Here is a 19,564-nt window from a genome sequence, read left to right on the forward strand (position 1 = left end):
GGCTGGCAAGAAAGGGTATAAAAGAAGGAAATCTAATGACATGGCCTCCTTGTTCACCTGATCTGAACCCCATTGAGAACCTGTGGTCCATCATCAAATGTGAGATTTACAAGGAGGGAAAACAGTACACCTCTCTGAACAGTGTCTGGGAGGCTGTGGTTGCTGCTGCACGCAATGTTGATGGTGAACAGATCAAAACACTGACAGAATCCATGGATGGCAGGCTTTTGAGTGTCCTTGCAAAGAAAGGTGGCTATATTGGTCACTGATTTGTTTTTGTTTTGTTTTTGAATGTCAGAAATGTATATTTGTGAATGTTGAGATGTTATATTGGTTTCACTGGTAATGATAAATAATTGAAATGGGTATATATATTTTTTTGTTAAGTTGCCTAATAATTATGCACAGTGATAGTCACCTGCCCACACAGATATCCCCCTAACATAGCTAAAACTAAAAACAAACTAAAAACTACTTCCAAAAATATTCAGTTTTGATATTAATGAGTTTTTTGGGTTCATTGAGAACATGGTTGTTGTTCAATAATAAAATTAATCCTCAAAAATACAACTTGCCTAATAATTCTGCACTCCCTGTAAACCTGCACATACCAACTCATATACTGACAGTCATTGCCCCAGATATAGGAAAACTTTAATTGAGCAATCTCTGATGCACAGGCTGAATTTAATATTTCTGGGAAACAACCACTGCAAACAAATAACTAATCCAATACCAAAACAGACTCCTACTTCCACCCTCACCATTGTATTTCCTTCATCGTTTGGTAAATCGACATACATCAGCCCTATGAGGAGGTTGTAGAAATGAACCACAAGCTCAGAAAGGGAATGAGGATGTTGTGATCAGAGCTGTGTACTTCCATTTGCCGGATTCCACCTACTGACCTATTGCAATAGGTAGGTAGTGACTACTGCACAGCATCAGTTAAGGTACTTTTAATAAATGTTTCGACACAAGGGAAAAAAACAATCACTTGCTGTCAGCTTGTTAAAGGCATTCAAGCATGCTAGATCACAATACAATTTTCTTCAATAATCAACGACAAAGAAACAGGTTAAAGAAATGCCTGTTTTATTTCCAAACACAAAAAAATGTTTTCAATCCGAAAAGCTTTTCAGTGTAAGTTATAAACGAGCCCCGATGGAGTTGTAAATACGACACCACAACAACAACATATATTCATTTTTTCGAAATGGTTCTGCTAGAATCCTATAGAGTGTGCATTCCACATAGAAAATTATTTTTCAGTCGGAAGTGTAACGCACAGTGCTGATTCAAACACTAAATCTCACATATTGCACTGCCCGAGTCTAAAGACTAGGAATATGGCCCTCTATATTTTTCGTTGGTTATGTGATAAACCTTCAATGTGTGAAAGTTGCACATCCCAGTAACTGGATGTTTCTGCTATGTTTGGGTTTCTACACATAAATTAACCTTTGTCCAGGTGGCTATGCCCAAGACCAGTATATGAAAATAAAAATATCAAATAAAAAGACATGATGGGACGGGCTACATGGATCACAACTGAATGTTTCATGGTAGAAACTAATATGCAGAGATTATGCAGAAGAGTATAGAATAACTTCAAAGGATTATCATTTAAATCGAATATAACCCTAGTGTCAGGGCATGCTCGGTCAGTCAGGTATAATCCATTTTAAAAGCTGAATGGTGGTAGAATACTGATGTATCGATACTGTAGCTAGGACTAGTACAATGCACTACTCCCACGTTTCATGCCACAAAGTCTTCTTCAGCGTATCTTTCAGTACACGCTAGATGTTGTTGAACGCACAGAATCTGTAAAACATTGAAAAGACAGTCAAACGGGAATACGTTACAATGTTGTGCCTACTTCAGACTACTCATCACTAATAAACATGCTGCATACTTGGCTTTGAGTCTATCATTCAAAACATGCCCATTAGTAATAAACAATATTACTTACAAACAACAAATAAAACCAAAGGCATAAAGAGGATACAGGTGTAACATCTACAATTTTGGATAGAATAACAAGCATTTAATACACAAACATCTAATTATTTACTGATTTTGTATCTGGCATCACGAAGTAAACAGTAGAAAGCTGTGCACTGTTAGAATGACAATCATTAGCACACTAATATTACTGACTGGCAGTGTTGTTTTGATCTGCAATACCGCATAAAGGTTCAGAAATCTGATTTCTGTCCAAGTTTCCATTTTGCGTTCCAATCGGAATGCCATCATCGGATGTCATTCAGACCTCTGTGCTTAGGTTATAATAGGTACAAAAACACCCCAGCACAAATCAAATCTACACTGAGTGACTCCAGAGTATTTCTTCCCAATTGTGTTTGTGGTGCAAAAATGGGGAATAACAGGTTAAAACTATTTTGCACCCATTTTGTATCCATTATTGTTGCACGACGCTGCACGCACACACACACACATTTATAATTGATTGAGGGGACATTAAGCATTAGTTACTATGAAATTTAACCAGGAGTATACAATTCCATGACCAGGAGAGGCAACTCCATGCAGGATATGTTTATGTGTAGAAAATGTACATACAAAGATTCAAATTTCAAAATGCAACCCATTTACATCATCAGCAGTTATTCTGAAAATGTAGTATGTGTCCAGTCCTCCTTGATCTATGTTAGACATTCTTCACGTAAGAAAACATACACATGACAAGTTGGCCATTTGGCCATTTTTTTAATATTGTGGAATATAATGTTTTTATATATATATATATATATATATATATATATATATATATATTCTCATTAAATTGTAAACATGTATTATGGTAGAACATACATGGTTTTACTTACATGAGCTATTTAGTCCTGTAGATTCACCAAGAAAACTGCTTCCACTAAAACCACCACCAAAACCACCACCGCCTCCAAGGCTGCCTCCAAGACCACCTCCAAGACCACCTCCAAGTCCACCTCCAAGGCCACCTCCAAGGCCACCTCCATAGCCACCGCCGAGGCCACCTCCATAGCCACCGCCGAGGCCACCTCCAAGTCCACCTCCAGCGCCACCTCCGAATCCAAAGCCACTACCAGCTCCACCACCACCTGCACCTCCTACACTCATAGTAGATTTGTGAACTGTGACACTGCCTCCAGAGAGCAATCTGTGAAAGGACAGAATTAATAATTTCAATTATTATATAATGTTCTAAACCAGAATGTACAGGACAAAAAATATCACTGTCAAATTACTACATTACACAGCATTTATAATACTTAATGACATATTTTGAGGTGTCTTAATGACACAGTTTGAGGTGCAAACACTTAGACTTTAACTCATTTTAATAAGCTCCGACGAATGGCTTTCAGTTGTTCATTTTTCATTTAAGTTTGAAATGCAAGTGCAACTAGAAATTATCTGGTGGCCAATAGAATAATCTCATTACTGAGGGTGCTAGTGACCCATGTGGGACAAATTCTACCAGTAAATAAACGTTGATCTAGAAGATTGACTATACTTGGTAGTGTTTTCGAGTTCCTGTTCGGACGAAAAAAGAATGAAGTGGACAACCCTGACCCAAGCCTCAAGGTGATCTCTTCTATCCATGAAATGGTAGAACTGCACTGGGTTCTGCATGCACTCAGGTTAGCACTGGCACCCATAAAAGAGAGATGGAAGTGGTTGTAGAGAATTAGTGGTCAGACAGAAATGCTTAGCCAATTTCCCCACCAAAAGTAGCAATAGTTGATTATCTTCGTTAATGAGGCCAATATTCCTGAGGGATACATTTTACCGTTCTGCTGTTGTTTTATTTGGCCTTTAGTTATCAGGCTCCAGTTTCTGTCACCCACAACAACAATCCTCAGTGCTAGAGTCTTGCTTTTTGACATTGTTGCCTCATTCTACTCCACCTCAGTGTTAATGTCCTGCTCCATGCAAGCACCCTCATTCACTGAATGGACTGCATAAATAGCATGGGCATTATTCCTCTTCTGTAGCATTTTAGCATAATTATTCTATCAACTCTCAGCTTACAAGCCAAGGGGCTGCTAGATATAGATAAATAAAGTAATGCCTTCTCCTCGAGGACAATATGATAATTAACAGCAGGAGGTAGGAACATATTTAGTTTTCATATTTGAAAATAAAAATAAGGTTAAATGAACTCATAAATTATAACAGCCTTGGTGTGTTCTATGTAAATGAAAAATAAAATATCACATACATTTTGTGAAATATAACCCCAAGTACATTTTAATTTGATCCAATGTGTTATCTTTTCAAGGTGACAGCTGGGGCTCCATCTGGTGTAATTTCTGAAAACAAACTCTCTCCAGCATGTTAATGCTCTCAAGCTGCCTCACTATCCAACTGAATTGTTTGGGCTTTACTTTTGCAAAAACAGATTTAGGATTAAAAATAATTTAACAGGTTTCAACATATTCTCAAACACTAGCTCAATATTTTGAAAAAGTCATCATCCTGCTTCAGGGTATGATAGATTGTTGTCCCACAGTGACTTTAGGAACATATAAATAAGCCCGCACCACAGCGGAGGGTGTAGATTTCATGCCTCTTGTGAGTTCAAGATTTAGATATATAGCACATGTCGACAATGAAAATGTACCCTGCAAATACTTCTGGGTGGGCAGTGTGGATAAAGCATATTGAACTTACTTAATAAAAACAATATTGACTCTAACGCTTGTAGTCTACCAGCATCACAACTCCAGAAATATGTCATCACACGACAGTAAACTAAAGATGTTTACCTGAGCTCTTCACTGTCCATAAGCTTCCTGTAGGCAGTGATTTCAACATCCAAGCCCATCTTGGCGGCCAAAAGTTCTTGATACTCTTGGCCATAATGAGCAATTTGCTGTAGGTGGGAAACAGTAAACAATCAATAATTGGCAGCTGAAGAATCTTATTTGAAAGGAAATTGTCATTAAAAAAAATCCATCGTAATAGAACATCTTAGTCAGTACAACAATTACCTCTGTATGTCATTTCTAAGTGTGTCTTTTTACTTATTTTAGATCAACTAAAGAAATTTCATTTGGCAGCACTTGTTAGAATCGTAAAGGTTCACATTAGTCTATGTAATGTATATAACATACACAGTCATTTACTATCCACGGAAACAATGGCTATGTAGTTTAATTTACACAAAGGTATTCTGTCTATACTCCTATTCTTAATGATTGATAACCCACAACCTTCAAAGATAAGCGACGGCGGGCTTTGGGATGAGAACTCTGGAGGCCGCTGTTGGAAGCAAGGAGTTTCTGATAATTTAACTGGACATGGGCATATGGCCAGATTCCCTCGGACGGGCTCACTCATTAGCTCATTCCATGAACAAGGACATAGGAATTGAAGAACTCTATGACAGAAGAGAAGTTCTGTACCAGAAGCCTATTTTCTCATAGGGATAGTGTGAGGGTTGTAACTCGTGGACAAGCTGTACTGGGAAGAAGGAAACTTGTCTTGATGGGTTGAAAGAGATGTGGCAAGACACATGAGGTACCTTGTTTGTGTTCTCTCCATCACTGCTTCCCCTACGTGCCCCTTGAAACAAGCCATAAAGGGTTGGGTATACTGCACTATGAAGAGAACAAGACTGAGTACCTTAATCTTTGATGCAACATCATAAATAGTTCAGGAAGTACCAACACTGACCGCTGTGGAGAGTCTTTGATTAGACAGGAGTAATAATAAGGGCTGAAGAACAAAGTGGTTGCAAGGTGGTTAAACAGTACTTTATAAATCAGTTATTGACTTCGGTCCATCGGTGGGAAACACATATTGAAGGTCCACTACATCTATGGCTTTGGCTTGGTTTTAGGTCATGTACACCAACACTGTAGCCAGCAGAAGCAGTGATCTTATTGCCTAAAGTTAAATGAAACCCATTGCGTGTTAGCTGGTATGACATAAGCGTAATGTAAAACAAGGCCAGATTGACACATATTGTGTCCTATTCTGATACAAGAGGAAAGAGTTTGGTGCAGTTACAGAATTCTAGCTGCACCCATTTCGTAAAAAAATAAAAAGCGAAATTAACAATTTGAAATCTTCCAACACTGATACCTTATTAGGCTACCACCAGAGGCAATGTTCCATCTGATACTCTTTTCACGATACAGTCTTGTGATGGCACGTTTGAACGATGCCCTTACATACTAAGTTTGGTTAACCTATGTAACTAGATGGCTATGTACAATATTTGTTTTCACACATTTCTTTTCATTATGGTTACAGCATTATTTCTTCTCTGCAGCCTTGATCTAGTTTTTTCATCACAGGAGCTTTGTTGCACTCTGGCCAGACCAAAACATCGTGTTCCCTAGGTCGACTTGTATTTCTAGCTCAACTGCATGTCAATTCTTCGGACTAGTTGTTGCTTACAGTCCCCACCATATATTGTGTACTTGTTGAAAACGTGCAGGATAAATGCTGCAGTACCTATTACCTTTGCAAGAACAAGCGTTGCTTATTTTTTAAGCGTATTTATTACCTGGCTAAAACTATATCCCATAAGGTTTTACAACAATTGAAGATATTCAGCTAGTCTTACCTTCCTAATGTCATCTAACTGAGATTTCAGAGCCGCAACTTGTTCCTGATATTGGTCACTTTCACTGCTGCTGCCAGATTCCGCCTCGGCAAGTTGAGTCTCCAACTGAAGGTTCTTTAAAACAATAAATTATTATCATAAATGAATATATTTGAAAAGAGGCTCACTTGTATTAAGAAAAGGTCTGGCACCTATCATGCAACTAGCTGACATCCACATTACTAATTGAAGAAATACGTTGTGCATATTAGTTCAAGTCTTAAATAGAAATGGAAACAAAGATGTTCATTCTTTAGCTTATTTTCTTTAAAAATAAAAAAATAAAACACTTAAATCAGTCTATTCATTCGTCTTAGTTACAACTCACAGAAGAAATAAACTATCTTTCAGTACCAGGGTTTTAACACGCTCGATTTCTCGCTGGATCGAATCGACCTGTAGTTTTAAGGCTCTCATTTCTTCTTTATGTGCCTGTGCAGTGTGTGCCACTGGTCGTGTGGAGCCAACAACTGCAGAGATCTTGGAATAAATGGAAGAAACAATAATTGGAGGGGGTAAAAATAAACAACATCAAACAATGATATGTTCTGATTTAAAGAACTTTAGTAGTTATCATACTCCTAGATAGGACATGGGTGTGCAGTCCTCTGGCCAGTTGCCATGCATGCATTCATGACTGCAGTCCCTGTGCCTCACAAGTGAGTTTACGAGGGTGGACTATCTTGCATTTCAGATGATGTAAATTACATTATTAATGCGTGGCCTGTTTTTAGTTGGCTGCCTTCAGTCTTTTCCTGCAATGCTCACGACTATTAGACATCAGTATCGTTTCCAGTTTTCCTATTTTACTGGTCCCTACGTACCCAGGCAGAAAGCAATGTTTCCCTGTCTGACAATTTAAAATGGAGAAATGCAAAAATTCGATTTTTTTTTATCGCTCCTGTTACTCAGAGTGCCAGACCAAAAGCCTTGTATGCTGACAGCACACAGCTTTAAAAAGACAAAGGGGGAGGTTTTCTGGTGAAGCCTAAATAGCTGTAAATGTATGTTCCTGTACTAGTACTGCAATGCTAATGTCTTCAAGCAATTTGCCTATTTTATTGTAAATGGCTTCTTGGCACATGACAGTCATAATATGATTATACATTTATCATTTAAATGACGTGGAAATATACTAACTGCAATTTTCTTTTTACACCCACCTACAAACCTTAACAGTTTGGGGAAATGAAATATGGCTGCATTCTGGCAGAAACACTAAAACATATAAACGGGAGTCCTACAGGCATAATGTGCAAGTGCAACACATAAATCAACTTTAAAATCAGTAAATACACTTTAATGTCAAAATATATTCAGAAGGGTCATGACATGGAGTAAGTAAATAGGTTGGTGCTGTAACTGTATTTCATTTACAGATGAGAGAAGCTTTAGTATTGCATAATGCATACAGATGTTTTATTCTATCTATTTTATGGTGGGCATTGCTGTGGTGCGGGATGCACAGAAGGACTCAGTGAAACAGCGGACATGCTGTCAAGGCTCGCCAGCGATGACCTACCTTGGCTTGCACTGCTTCGAATGCTTCCCGCTTAGTCGATTCCACCAAAGATTCATACTGTTGCTTCATGTCCGAGATAGCCGTTGTGAGGTCCGCAGCTTGATCGTAGTTGTCAATGGAAATGGAGATTGCAGCTTTGGTGCCGCCGCCAGAAATTATGGACTGAACCTCTCTCACTTTCTAAAAACAGGATGAGAAGGGAATAATTAAATGACAACCAACAAACAAAACTTTCTCGCCATAGAAACGGACATTCCAAATACAAGCAAAAAATGGCAGTTTGCAAAATATCGTAGTTCACCTGCTTCAAACAATTTGTCATATTCAGAATGCATAAAACCTCTGATTAAGTTGAACAAATAGAAGTGAGAATTATATTTTAAAAAGGTGGTTAGAGTAACAAATAAACATTCACATGCATCCTTTTGACCATGTTTTAATTGGTCATTTCTAATAACTAAAACTGGTTCAACGGCTTCTTTGAGCTATATTTTACTTTTCACTTCCTTCCCACTTAGGGCCTGATTATGAGTCGCTATAGTTTTCTTCCCCCTTTGCCAACTCCAGTTAGTGCAGGAGTCAGAATTCTGAGTTGTGCAGAGTTTACTGTGCCTGTTAATTACTGTGTGTGAGTAAAACTGCACCTAGCTGGAATTTAGCACGGAGGTATGGAATGTTATCTACCACGGCATGTGGATTATGATGTGGCAGGCACCAAAAGCAGTCCGTCATTCCCCGAAAACACAGAATATGTACAAATAATCACACCCAACAACTTCCAAACCCCAGGGAGTCAGATTAAATCAGGTGTTCTTAATAGCACCCAGGCATCTGGGGCACTCTTAGTTATGGCCTTTTTATCTTTTAAAGAAGGCAATAAAATGCACTCTCTCTCTGCAAACACACTTGGTTCATGTGAGTGGTAATGTTCTCGAAATTACTCTTCAGTGCATGTAAACAAGCAGGAATACTGCTTCAAGAGGAAATAAGGAGACTACTTCACACTGGCCTACAAGACATAGTTGAATGTATGATACTCTTTTCACATTATTTAAGATCCTAGTTTACTGCAGTGCCATATTGCAAAGGCAATTGTCCTTGCTTTACATAGTAGGTGAAGTCAAAATAAACACGTTTTTCAAAATCATTAAAGTTACATGTAGGACGGAAGCATTCTCACTTTCAGTAACCATTGCAACACTTACAGCTTCATACATCTGTTTAGACAAAGCAATTTGATCTTCAACGCCACCTAATTTTGTTTGAAGGTCAAAGATTGTCAAATACAAATGATCCACGTCCTGAAAAGAAAAACATGAGAAAAACACTTTAAAAAGAGAGTTAAGAAACACAATGTTCAGGCTACAAGATTGCTTAGGATAGGGCATCAAAAAGCTGTGGATAAAAGATGCAATGTAATGAAGGCCTATTCTGGAAAACTGATTACATTCTTCTTATTTATAATGTGGAATACTAATAGCACATTATAAACTGCAATGTATGTACTTGTTAATTTGGCTATTGATTAGCCTGTTGTAGCACGCTAAAGCAGAGAGAAGCTCCACTTCAGATACTCAGTTCGAGCTGAAGATTGGGGACCACGAGTCACCTGTTGCCTGTTAATGAAATACAGCCCTTTGTCTTGTGTGCAACCACGAGAAAATGACTGTTTTAGTGGTAAATTTGGATGAAAGAACAGAACAAGTCAGTGACCTAAGACTCCCTAAATCTGTGTAACCTGTGGCCTGTTTTTAGAAATTGGAAACAGGGATTGTTTTTTTTGTCTCTGTTTATTTGTACCAAACAAATGCAATTTCATGATTTAGCACTTCTCTGTAGTATGCATGTATGCTTGCTTAAACGTGCTGATTTTCCACTCAAAGCTATCCTTAGTACGATCTAATAGGGAAAGGTACATATTTTCCAAAGTTCGGCCGTTGCCCTCAAAAACAGGGTGTTCGTGATGAGGGGAGCTAAACAGGTGGACAACAAAAAATAGCCTCAAACACGAACCTGCAGTGAGAAAGGACGGAGAATTCCCTCTCTTACCTATGACAACATGTGTGGTGCCCTCTCAGTATCTCCTAAATGTCAGCTGAGGACTAGTTTGTCCAGACTGTGGATGTTTCCTCAATCTCTCAAAGACCAGTGCACTTGGGACAAGTAAACCACACATATCTTTCAGAAGCACAAATCTATTGGGAAAGAGACCATTATGTCTCTACCACGTCATACTGTTAGGCCTCGATTGTGAGTGCCCCAGAATAATCCGAATTATTTCGTGATCTGGCATTACCATTACAGTGGTCCTGGTAATTACAGGTTAAAAAAAAAAAAAAAACATAACAGGGATTTTAAGTTTTAGGGAAGAACATGCAGAAACCATTGCTTCCCCAGCAATTCTTGCATGTGTCGCTGCTCAGTATATTGACTGGCTCCTTCTGTAGATTCTCTTTGTGTAAACTGTGGACTTTAGTTTGAACAGAGAGAAGAAAGGGATGTTAGTGGGTGGAAATTCCTTAAACCCCCCAGTATGTTTTCCTCTTTATAGAAGAATGATTTTGTTAGTATGATGAGCATGTTCCTGTAATAAATATGTCAACTGTCATACAACATAACTTTGTAAAATGTCACATACGAAAGAACTTGGGGTTTCTGGATGTATGGGTGCTTTTTACTGTATCTGGTAACATAAGTCTGGAACTATACTTGGCATGAGGCCTGTATTTGGAAAGCAATGCATGAATTATTTAACCAAGGCAGTTATTGTGATGTAAATATGGTTCTAATAGCATCCTTAATCCCATTGTGAGTTTGATACTACCATTAGCTGCCCCAACCAACCTCTTTCAGGGTGGTCCATTCTCCCTCAAGCGTCTTCGTTACAGCGCTATCTTGTTCGTATCTGTAAAAAAACATAAAGAAACGTGTTACCTTAAAGAAGCACAGATATATGTTAGTAATATTTGCTACTTGATTTAAAAAGCATGAAACACTGGTATGGACAATGAAAAGAGATGCTTGATCTGCACGGTTTGACATCACATGAATTGATTTCTAAATTTCTGATTATTGGGAAATCTAAGGCATGTGGCTTATATGTCTGCCAATATTAAGGGCTTCTCCACTTGTACTTCTCTTAGTTTTCAAGGGTGGGTGCAAAGAAAGTAGGTTTATAGTAGCAGCCTGAAGTGGTTAGGTGTTCAGAGTTATTAAGTTAATGGATCCTTTATTCAATCCCCACAATCTCGTAAGAACTTTTGCTTTTCTTCAGTATTGTACATATGTTTAGGACAGTTGTGTGATAGGCAGGTGTTCTTAAAATATACATCGGAAAGATGTGAAAACAAGTTATATTCAGTGCTAGCTCTGTTTGATGTTTGCACATGGAAATGAATTGGTAATTGGTACTGTCCGTAAGCAGATCAACCAAAGTGCAGGTCTTGCAAGGGTGACAATCTTCATTTCGAATTAAAATTAGGAACTGAGCTACTGGAAAAAAAATTAAGTAATGGCAACGATGGTTGATGTGGTGAAAATAAAACCTCATGCCAGTTTAAAAGTAGTTGCAATCATACCTAAACCCTTCAACCTATTTCATAAGCTAGCATTATAGGAGCCAATTTCACTTAACAGCCTTGCTCAAAAACGTTGTTTGTTTTAAAAGAAGGTACTGTTTATCGTATTAATGCACTATGAACATGAATGTGATAGAGTAGTGAGTTTTGTGGAAACTGTTACATTCAATTTCCTAAAACGTTCACCTTTGACCGAAGAACGTGACTTACTTGGCTGTGATTTCTTCAATGAGTTTGCTGTAGTGGTCGATTTCTGCTAGCATGGCTGCCTTGGCCTGGGTGAGGGTATCGAGCGTGGCCTTGTAGCCGGCTGTGGCTGTGGTGGCCACCACTGCTGGGTTAGCTGGGCCGGACTGGTCGGTGGTGGTGTAGACGGAGATCTGGGCTCTGATGATAGCATTCTGCTGTTCTAAGCTGCGGACCTGCAAGAAAACGAGCATAGTGTTTACAACACAGCCTGCAACTACACCAGCTATAAGCGAACAAGAAAAATGCATACAAAGTGTCAGTTATGCAATACCACCACACGAAGCAGCATTAAATGGTATGGGTCTAACAGGCTAAAGAACAGAATGGATCTTTTGTGTTTTGGAACCTTTTAACAGAGCCAGCAAATTAACAAGTTTATAGAAGTACTGTTTTAAAATGGAGTGATAAACGACTATAGATATGTTGAGGTCTGTAGGTCAATAAGCCTTTGCGCCTTAAATGTCAATGGAAGAACCTCCAGAGATTCAACAAAGGCAGCCTTGGGTCTTCTTGTAAAAAATCAAACCTGAGGGTGAGGTTCATTAATAGAGTTTTGCGTGGGCACGAAAAGGAAACAAGTAATTATTATCTTTACAGAATGTGACAACAAATAAGTTTCAATTTCTTATATATGAATGTTTGTGCGGCGGTGGCGCAAGGTCCACATCAAGGAGATCATGCAGCGCAGCTGTGGTAAGAAAAGAGTTTAGCTACCAAACCGTGGTGCGCCTATCCGTCACGTACCCTTGATTGGATGAATGGTTAGGTGCAGCCTCCTCGCGTTATTGACAAGTTATGACGAGAAGACGTATCGATGAAGCATATTTCGTGCGGTTGTTAAGTGTACGATTTAGCACTAAACGTAGTCATGTCGTAGTTCGGTCAGTAAGATTTTCCAACAATCCCGCTGACATATAATGTTCAAATACATTATAAAACAAGCATGGCGCATGACAGGGGCCCAAGGGGTAGTGATAATGGGGTGGGTTGTGGATTGTGAGTATTATGTAAAATAACGAACATTTTCACGGACTTTCAAAACAGAGGGAGATATTGGGCGTGCGTTTTTCTCTGCGTGTGTAAAAATGACTAGGGAAATCTGAGACACCTCGTCATACCCTACTGAAAGGACCCGAACCCAAGTATTTAACAGAAAATACATTTATTTGGGGTTGGAGGGGGGGGGCGTAACACTCCAATGCCACCCCCCGCCCCCAACCCGAAGTTACGCCCATGAACGCAGTGATGCTTCAGAATATGGGGTCCAGCTGGAAATCGCCTCAGTGAGGGTGAGGGCTCGATGCTAGTGCTGATTGGACGATGGGCTACAACCCCTGCAAATAGGAAACGGGAACACCCTGTGTTCTGGAGGAAAGCAAGGCCAATGCTGGCCTGGTTAGTTTACAACATTTTTTTTTTTAGCTACAAAGCAAACAAAAGACTTCTGTAAAAAAAAGGAGAGCACCTCCAAACTACTTTCACACCAAAGTGTGCTGGCAAGGGGCCTATTCCACACACAGATGCAGTGACAAACAACACCTTGCAAGACACAGCTGAAGTGAGGCATGTTATATGCCGGATATACAGCTAACATCACACCTATTGCATTCCACATATTATGCAGAAATGACGCCTAGTGCTGCCCCATGAAAAGCTGTAGTGACAGCAAGTCTCTGCCCCATACACAGTTGAAGGGACACAAACACCATGCCCAGAAACACAGAATGGAGTGGCAAACGGGGGCTTTCTAATGCACCGCTGGCACGCTACCGTGAAAGCCAATGATGATTGTTATACTCAGCTGAATTGACAACCACTGCAGGCTTCAGTGGCGCCCAAGCCCCTGTCCTATGATGCCCGGCGAATGCCCCCATTCACCGAGCCAGACTAGCAAAACGCACGCAGTCCTGAGGTACCTTCCTCTTCTCGTTCTGTTTTTTTCCATACATCTATCCTCTCTCACACTCTTCCCTCTTTGATCTCATTATCTCCGCTTCCCTCCCTCTTTTTCTCTTCCTCCTGAAGCATCCTGTGCTCGCCTCGGCAAGTCAGCAAGATGGTCCAAGTCCGCCGGGAAAAGGTCCGATGGAATAAGAGGCCCTGTCCATACACAACTGAAGGGCCTTGCAGGCAACTGTGTCATGCACAGATGAAGTGCCACCTAAGGACTATCGCATGCACAGCTAGAGTGACAAAGAATGCATGACTCTGTCAGGGGCTGAAGTGCCAGCCTATCGCCTATTTCCTGCAGAGCGGAAGTGACGTTCAATGCAAGACTTTATACACTTCTTCAGTTACATCCATTGTCTCCCCCGTGCACAGCTTAAGCTGCACCAAGCGCAGACAGGAGTGCCACACTGTGCCTGTTTCCATACGCTGCTGAATTTGGTGCCTGCTGAATACTCTCCCAGAACCAGCTGAAATGTCACTCAGAACGACCACATATGCAGCTGGAGTGATGCCAAGTGGCTAACCCCTATCTCATACATTCCCAAAGACAGTTGGCGTAACACACAGTTCTCCCCCGCGTACATATGTAGTGACAGCTAATGGCCTACTCGTCCTGGGTGGCACCTGTGACTGTCCCAAGCACGACGTAAGATGCACCACATGCTTTAGCTGCAAAAAATAACAGTTCATACACTGAAGAAGAGGTCTGCTTTCATACACTGTTGAAGTTGACGTAAGGTGGGGCACATGTAGCGTGACAGCCAGTAAAACTCCGTGCACAGCTTAAGTTGCACCAAGTATCTTTTCTATACAAAATAATTATATATACACACTGCTGTAGGGGCATTCTGGCTCCTTCAACACACTGCTGAAGTTGACTTAAGGTGGCATACAGCTGGAGTGCAGCTAGGACACCCCAATGCACAACCGTAGTGACATCCAGTCCGCCCTCTTCACACATCTGGAGTGGTACAATGTCTCGGCATATCTTCTTACCTTGTCGATGAAGGCTGCAAACTTGTTGTTGAGGGCCTGCAGCTCCTCCTTCTCCCGCTGCCGAGTCACCTGCACCGTGTCCATGGATGGCAGGGACGGGTCAATGGAAGGCATGCTGAAGGGTGCCGAAGGCCCCCCTGGGCCTCCAGGGCCTCCCGCCTTCAAGCTCAAGAAGCCGAGGCTGGCGCCCCCGCCGTAAGAGCCCACCCTGGTCACTCGGCCGCCCGTACGGCCCCTGAGCAGAGCGATGTACGCCGCCCCAGCCCTGGCTGCCGCACCCCCGGCACCGTGGCCACCACCGGCTGCACCCAGGACCATGCCCATGCTGGAGCCCCCGAAGCCCAAGCCTCCTGCCCTTCCACCACCGCCGAAGCCATAGGCTCCCCCTGACAACCGCATGAGCCTGGCCCCGCCGCCCCCGAAGCCGCCCCCAATTCCTCCCCCGAAGCCAGCGCCAGCACCGCCTCCGCCGAAGGAGCTGGCCCTCTTGCTGAAGAGATTGCTGCTTCCATAGACTATTCCCATGCGGACGGCGCCGCCCTGAATTTTGTGCTGCTTTTCCAAGGTCATGGTGCTTGTATTGCTAGCGGGGAGGAGAAGAGGAACGACCCAAAAGCGAGTCTCCTAGTGCCGGCGCGAGCCTCTTATACTGTGCCGCATGGGCTGGGGGACGCCGCGGCCGCCGCTGCCATTGGCCTGCGCGCCGGGTCTCTGCTGACAAGGCCCCGCGGCACCGCGTGCTGGCGTGCGGCCCCGGGCCGGCATTGGGAGCGCGTTTGTAAGGAGGAGGGGGTTCAGAGCCCACCCCGCGCTCTGCCCTGGGGCCGGGCGGCAGGTGTTGATACTTGTAGGCCGCATACTGTATCTAGCTCGTTCATTTTGTGCCTCGGAGGCATCACTCTGAGTTGGGCTTGACAGCAAAAATGCAGCCGCTGCCACGTAGTAAGGCACTCTTAAGCAGAGGCAAAAACATGATATAACCTACAGATCATACATTTCTGCTCCTAATTCCTTCAGACTCTGACAAAATGGACTGGTGCTGGGTGTACTTCGTCCGAGACAGCAACACTTCTCTTGTAGGTTTTCAAAGTTTCATTGAAAACTAATCCAAACTAACATTTCTATTCAGATGGTTGCAAACGCACAAGAGCCAACTCAGTAGGGCAATGTTCAGTTTTCGGTCCTCCTGTTTAGGGTCATACCCACCAAATGTTTATCAATGGAAAACAGGGTAATGCTTTGCTTTGGTATCCTAAAATACAAGGTTGATTTCAGTGACTTCCCTTACCTGATAAATGTTGGCCTGTGAACAGTAGTTTGCCTAACTTTGGTCGGTCATTCGACTCAGAGAAATTCCACTGCTTTACATCAGCTGAATGTTTGTCCCCAATGTATGGAGCTGGGTTGCTCCTAAGCAGTTTGGGGAAAAAAGGGGAGCAGGGAGACTGACACAGTGCTGTGTGGAAAAGGCAACTTTATTGAAGAAAGGTGCACCTAACCATAACACAACCTAGGCCTTTACCTTCACAAAACTAACAACCTCACTCTGCAATCATATACCTATAATTCTCCCCCCACCCCTGCCCTACGCCCCCGCTTTCCTTCTTGCAATCCTGAACTTAGTATTATAACTGCGTGGTTGCTGACTTGAAACTCTTTTCATCTTCTATTAAGTCTGCAACTGTAACTAGCATAACTTCTAGATGAACATTGAACAGACGCAGGCCAGTCTACCCTTTTCCTTTTATCTGGGCTGCCGCTTTAAAACATAAAACTCTGCAAATAAAGTTAACTGGACCCTGTCCCCACCACTGCACCTGCCTTCAAGCTACTGCAAACAGACATTAAAAACTCCAGACGCACCTGTCCACAAGAAAATCAAGCTATCAAATCACCAACAACAATATGACCCCTAAGCCCTCCAACCTTGTGTGGGGGGGAATTTACAGGGTTCCCAGCTCCTCTACCAGCCACTGTGTCACCTCACTAAAACGGTGACTGGGACCCTAAAATGTCAGGATATATACTCCCCCCACACTGCCCAATGTAGCCCAAACAGCCTCATGGCTGCTCCGTTTCCCCACAGATCCCGGGGGAGGGTGACCTCCCCGGGGTCAGCTACTCCCCAGAGCCCCATTGTACTAGGCACTGTTTATTAGTCCAGGTAGCCCAAGACACCCGCAAGAGCAGATCAGGTAAATGATGAGCATTGTGTTGTGGGGTGGTGGAGAGGGGTCAGCAGAGGGCATCCTTGCACTGGTTCTGGACAATCTTGCATGACCAATAAGGTGAAGAGGTTTTTGCTTTGGACAGCCATGTAAACTTTTTTTTATTTTTGTTTGAACAGTTGTTGCAAATATTGGTAGGAGAAACTTAACTGCGCCAGCGTAACATTGTGCATCATCAGTACAACTTATTTAATCAGACCCCAGTATCTAATGGTAATAAACACTTCTTATTTGCTCCATCCTTATGGGATAATTTCCCTCCTCCTCACCAAATATTACAAACCTCACTGGTTACTCACATGGGAGCAAGTGTCTTGTGCCCCAGACTGACATCCAACTTTACCACACTCAAATCTACAAACAGCAAACCTGGATGAGCTCACGCTCTGCTGATAAGAACTGGTGTGACTGCGTTTGTATTCATGTTGTAAGTCTTGACAATATCTGATGCGCCTGTGCGCCCTGCAAAGAGCATCCTTCGTGGAGAGATGGTCCATAAAGTACCGCAAAGATACTGTTTAAAGCAACAGTGCAGGTTATAACTTGTAATCCACTATTTGGGTATTATTTACGCTGGCTAACGGAGCATTTGTAATTTGTCAAAGAACTGAGTATTAGAGAACTGTACTGTGTACGATTATCTGTGAATACTGCAAATTCTGAAGAAGTTGCCCACTAAAGATGTTGGATCATATGCGCGCTTTTAATCTAATTTCTCATTTTCTTATTTATTCATTCATCTTACAGGGGTGTCAGAGAACAGTAATGTGATTTCATCAAAATGATAGGGGTGCTATAAATGACTTTTCATTACACTTTGCATACAATATCATAGTGGTTCAGATCTTTGGCCCTGATGATGGCCCGTCATATTTTTTAAACATTATTTTCTGAAAGCTCGAAAGTACAGCACGTTACTAAACAGTGATTAATAACATGTGCAAGTGCTACTTCCAGCAAAATAAAAAACAACATGCTTGTTTTCGTTTATCCATCAGTGGTCAGTAGCTGACAGAGCCTGCAAAGCCTCTCACAGTTGTATCAATATAACATAGGAGTAGGAATTGCAACCCTCTCTCTACTTTAAAATAGAATCCCAGCTCCACATGGCACCATGTTTACCTTACTCACTTAACAAGCTACAGTTAGAGCTATACTACCTAGATATGGTCCTGGAAATCAGAAGGTTTGTGAAAGTAGTAATAAAAACATTATTATAGACAGAAATAAACAAAAAGTGGATTTAAGAAATATAGGTATGATGCCCCATTGGGTTAAACACTCAATGCTGACTTTTTAGATCAACTCAGCATTCTGCCGTTCTGTTGTTGGTCATTCAAGTACTGTAAGAAATTGGGTTACTGATTGAGGGGTGTTGAAACCCTCCTCAAGCAGCAACCACAATTCTTGTGTGTGTGAAACACAAGCAAACCCCAAATTAATCTGTGATAACCCTCTGTAGCTCGGCACACAAGCAGTGAAGATTAACTTAGAGACAAGGTATAAAGTATTTATGCTGCACTTCAAACGATAATAAAGTGAAAACACAACACAAAATTCCACACCAACTTAGAAAAATAAAGTAACATTTAAGAAATTGTTTGGGACTAAAAACAGCAAAAATCTAATAAGTAGAATCAGAGATATGCAGTTTTCAAGAGTTCAGGTGCACATAGTGGCTAAAAACACAAAGCGCCACTCATGGTTGTTTGGTCGTGCAAGACTGGGTTTAAGTTTCAAAGTCAGGCTGATAATGATAGAGCACAGGCTGGATACAGGGACCAGGTAAGTCCCGCTGAAATAGTTACCTTCTTTTTTATAAACAAATTTTTATTGTTTTCAAAGAATTTTGGCATCAACCATTTAGTACAGACACAACCAGACAGTTCAGTGTTATACATTTTTCGCATACATGCACATCTTCTCGGGGGAGAGCATGTGTGTTACCCTGGTTTCGCTCGGTGGGGAGGAGAACATTCCAGTCTAGTCTATGACAGTGTTCCAAGCCACAGGCCCCATATCATTTCATATTTCCGGGGACATCCTCTCGATTCATATACTTGTTTCTCTTGGATTGCACACCAGTCTACTCCTTTTCTCCATTTCTGCAGGGATGGGCCAGCAGGCGAGGTCCATGCCGCGGCTATGTCTCTTTTGGCCACCAGCAAGGCCATCCCAGTGAAAACTCGATAAGTCCGCGATCCCACCACCCCCTCCATAATCCTGAGTAATGCCATACTGGCAGATAGTTGCAGCTCTGTCCCCAGTGTCTTGTTTAGGTCGCCTAGTACCCTTCCCCAATAAACCTGTAAGGTCGGCCATGACCAGACCATATGGAAAAAATCTGCGTGTTCCCTGTTGCACCGGGGGCAGCAGCTATTTGGCCATAGTCCAGCTCGTGAAAGCCTGACAGGTGCCA

General features: G+C 41.8%; 1 protein-coding gene across 1 annotated transcript; it reads right to left on the reverse strand.

Moving 5' to 3' along the window:
- Positions 1-1,078: 1,078 nt before the first annotated feature.
- Positions 1,079-15,551, reverse strand: LOC138248601 (thread biopolymer filament subunit alpha-like). Its single transcript, XM_069202309.1, has 10 exons — positions 14,918-15,551; positions 11,933-12,144; positions 10,989-11,049; positions 9,350-9,445; positions 8,145-8,324; positions 6,977-7,102; positions 6,584-6,697; positions 4,776-4,882; positions 2,853-3,163; positions 1,079-1,827 (listed from the first exon to the last, which is right to left on the reverse strand). Exons 1-10 carry the CDS (start codon positions 15,485-15,487, stop codon positions 1,793-1,795), a joined length of 1,812 nt encoding a protein of 603 aa, XP_069058410.1. The 5' UTR covers positions 15,488-15,551; the 3' UTR covers positions 1,079-1,792.
- Between the last annotated feature and the right edge of the window lie 4,013 nt (positions 15,552-19,564).

This window comes from Pleurodeles waltl, chromosome 8, assembly GCF_031143425.1.
Source record: "Pleurodeles waltl isolate 20211129_DDA chromosome 8, aPleWal1.hap1.20221129, whole genome shotgun sequence".
NCBI lineage: Eukaryota > Metazoa > Chordata > Amphibia > Caudata > Salamandridae > Pleurodeles > Pleurodeles waltl.

What these genes read in the sequence shown, in the direction of transcription:
- LOC138248601 (XM_069202309.1), bottom strand. Translation starts at nt 15,487, where the DNA reads ATGACCTTGGAAAAGCAGCACAAAATTCAGGGCGGCGCCGTCCGCATG. An exon ending in CTAAACAGATGTATGAAGCT is followed by an intron (nt 8,325 to 9,349) that starts GTAAGTGTTGCA and finishes TCCTGTTTTTAG; the next exon opens with AAAGTGAGAGAGGTTCAGTC. An exon ending in TACAGGACTAAATAGCTCAT is followed by an intron (nt 1,828 to 2,852) that starts GTAAGTAAAACC and finishes AATGTTTTACAG; the next exon opens with ATTCTGTGCGTTCAACAACA.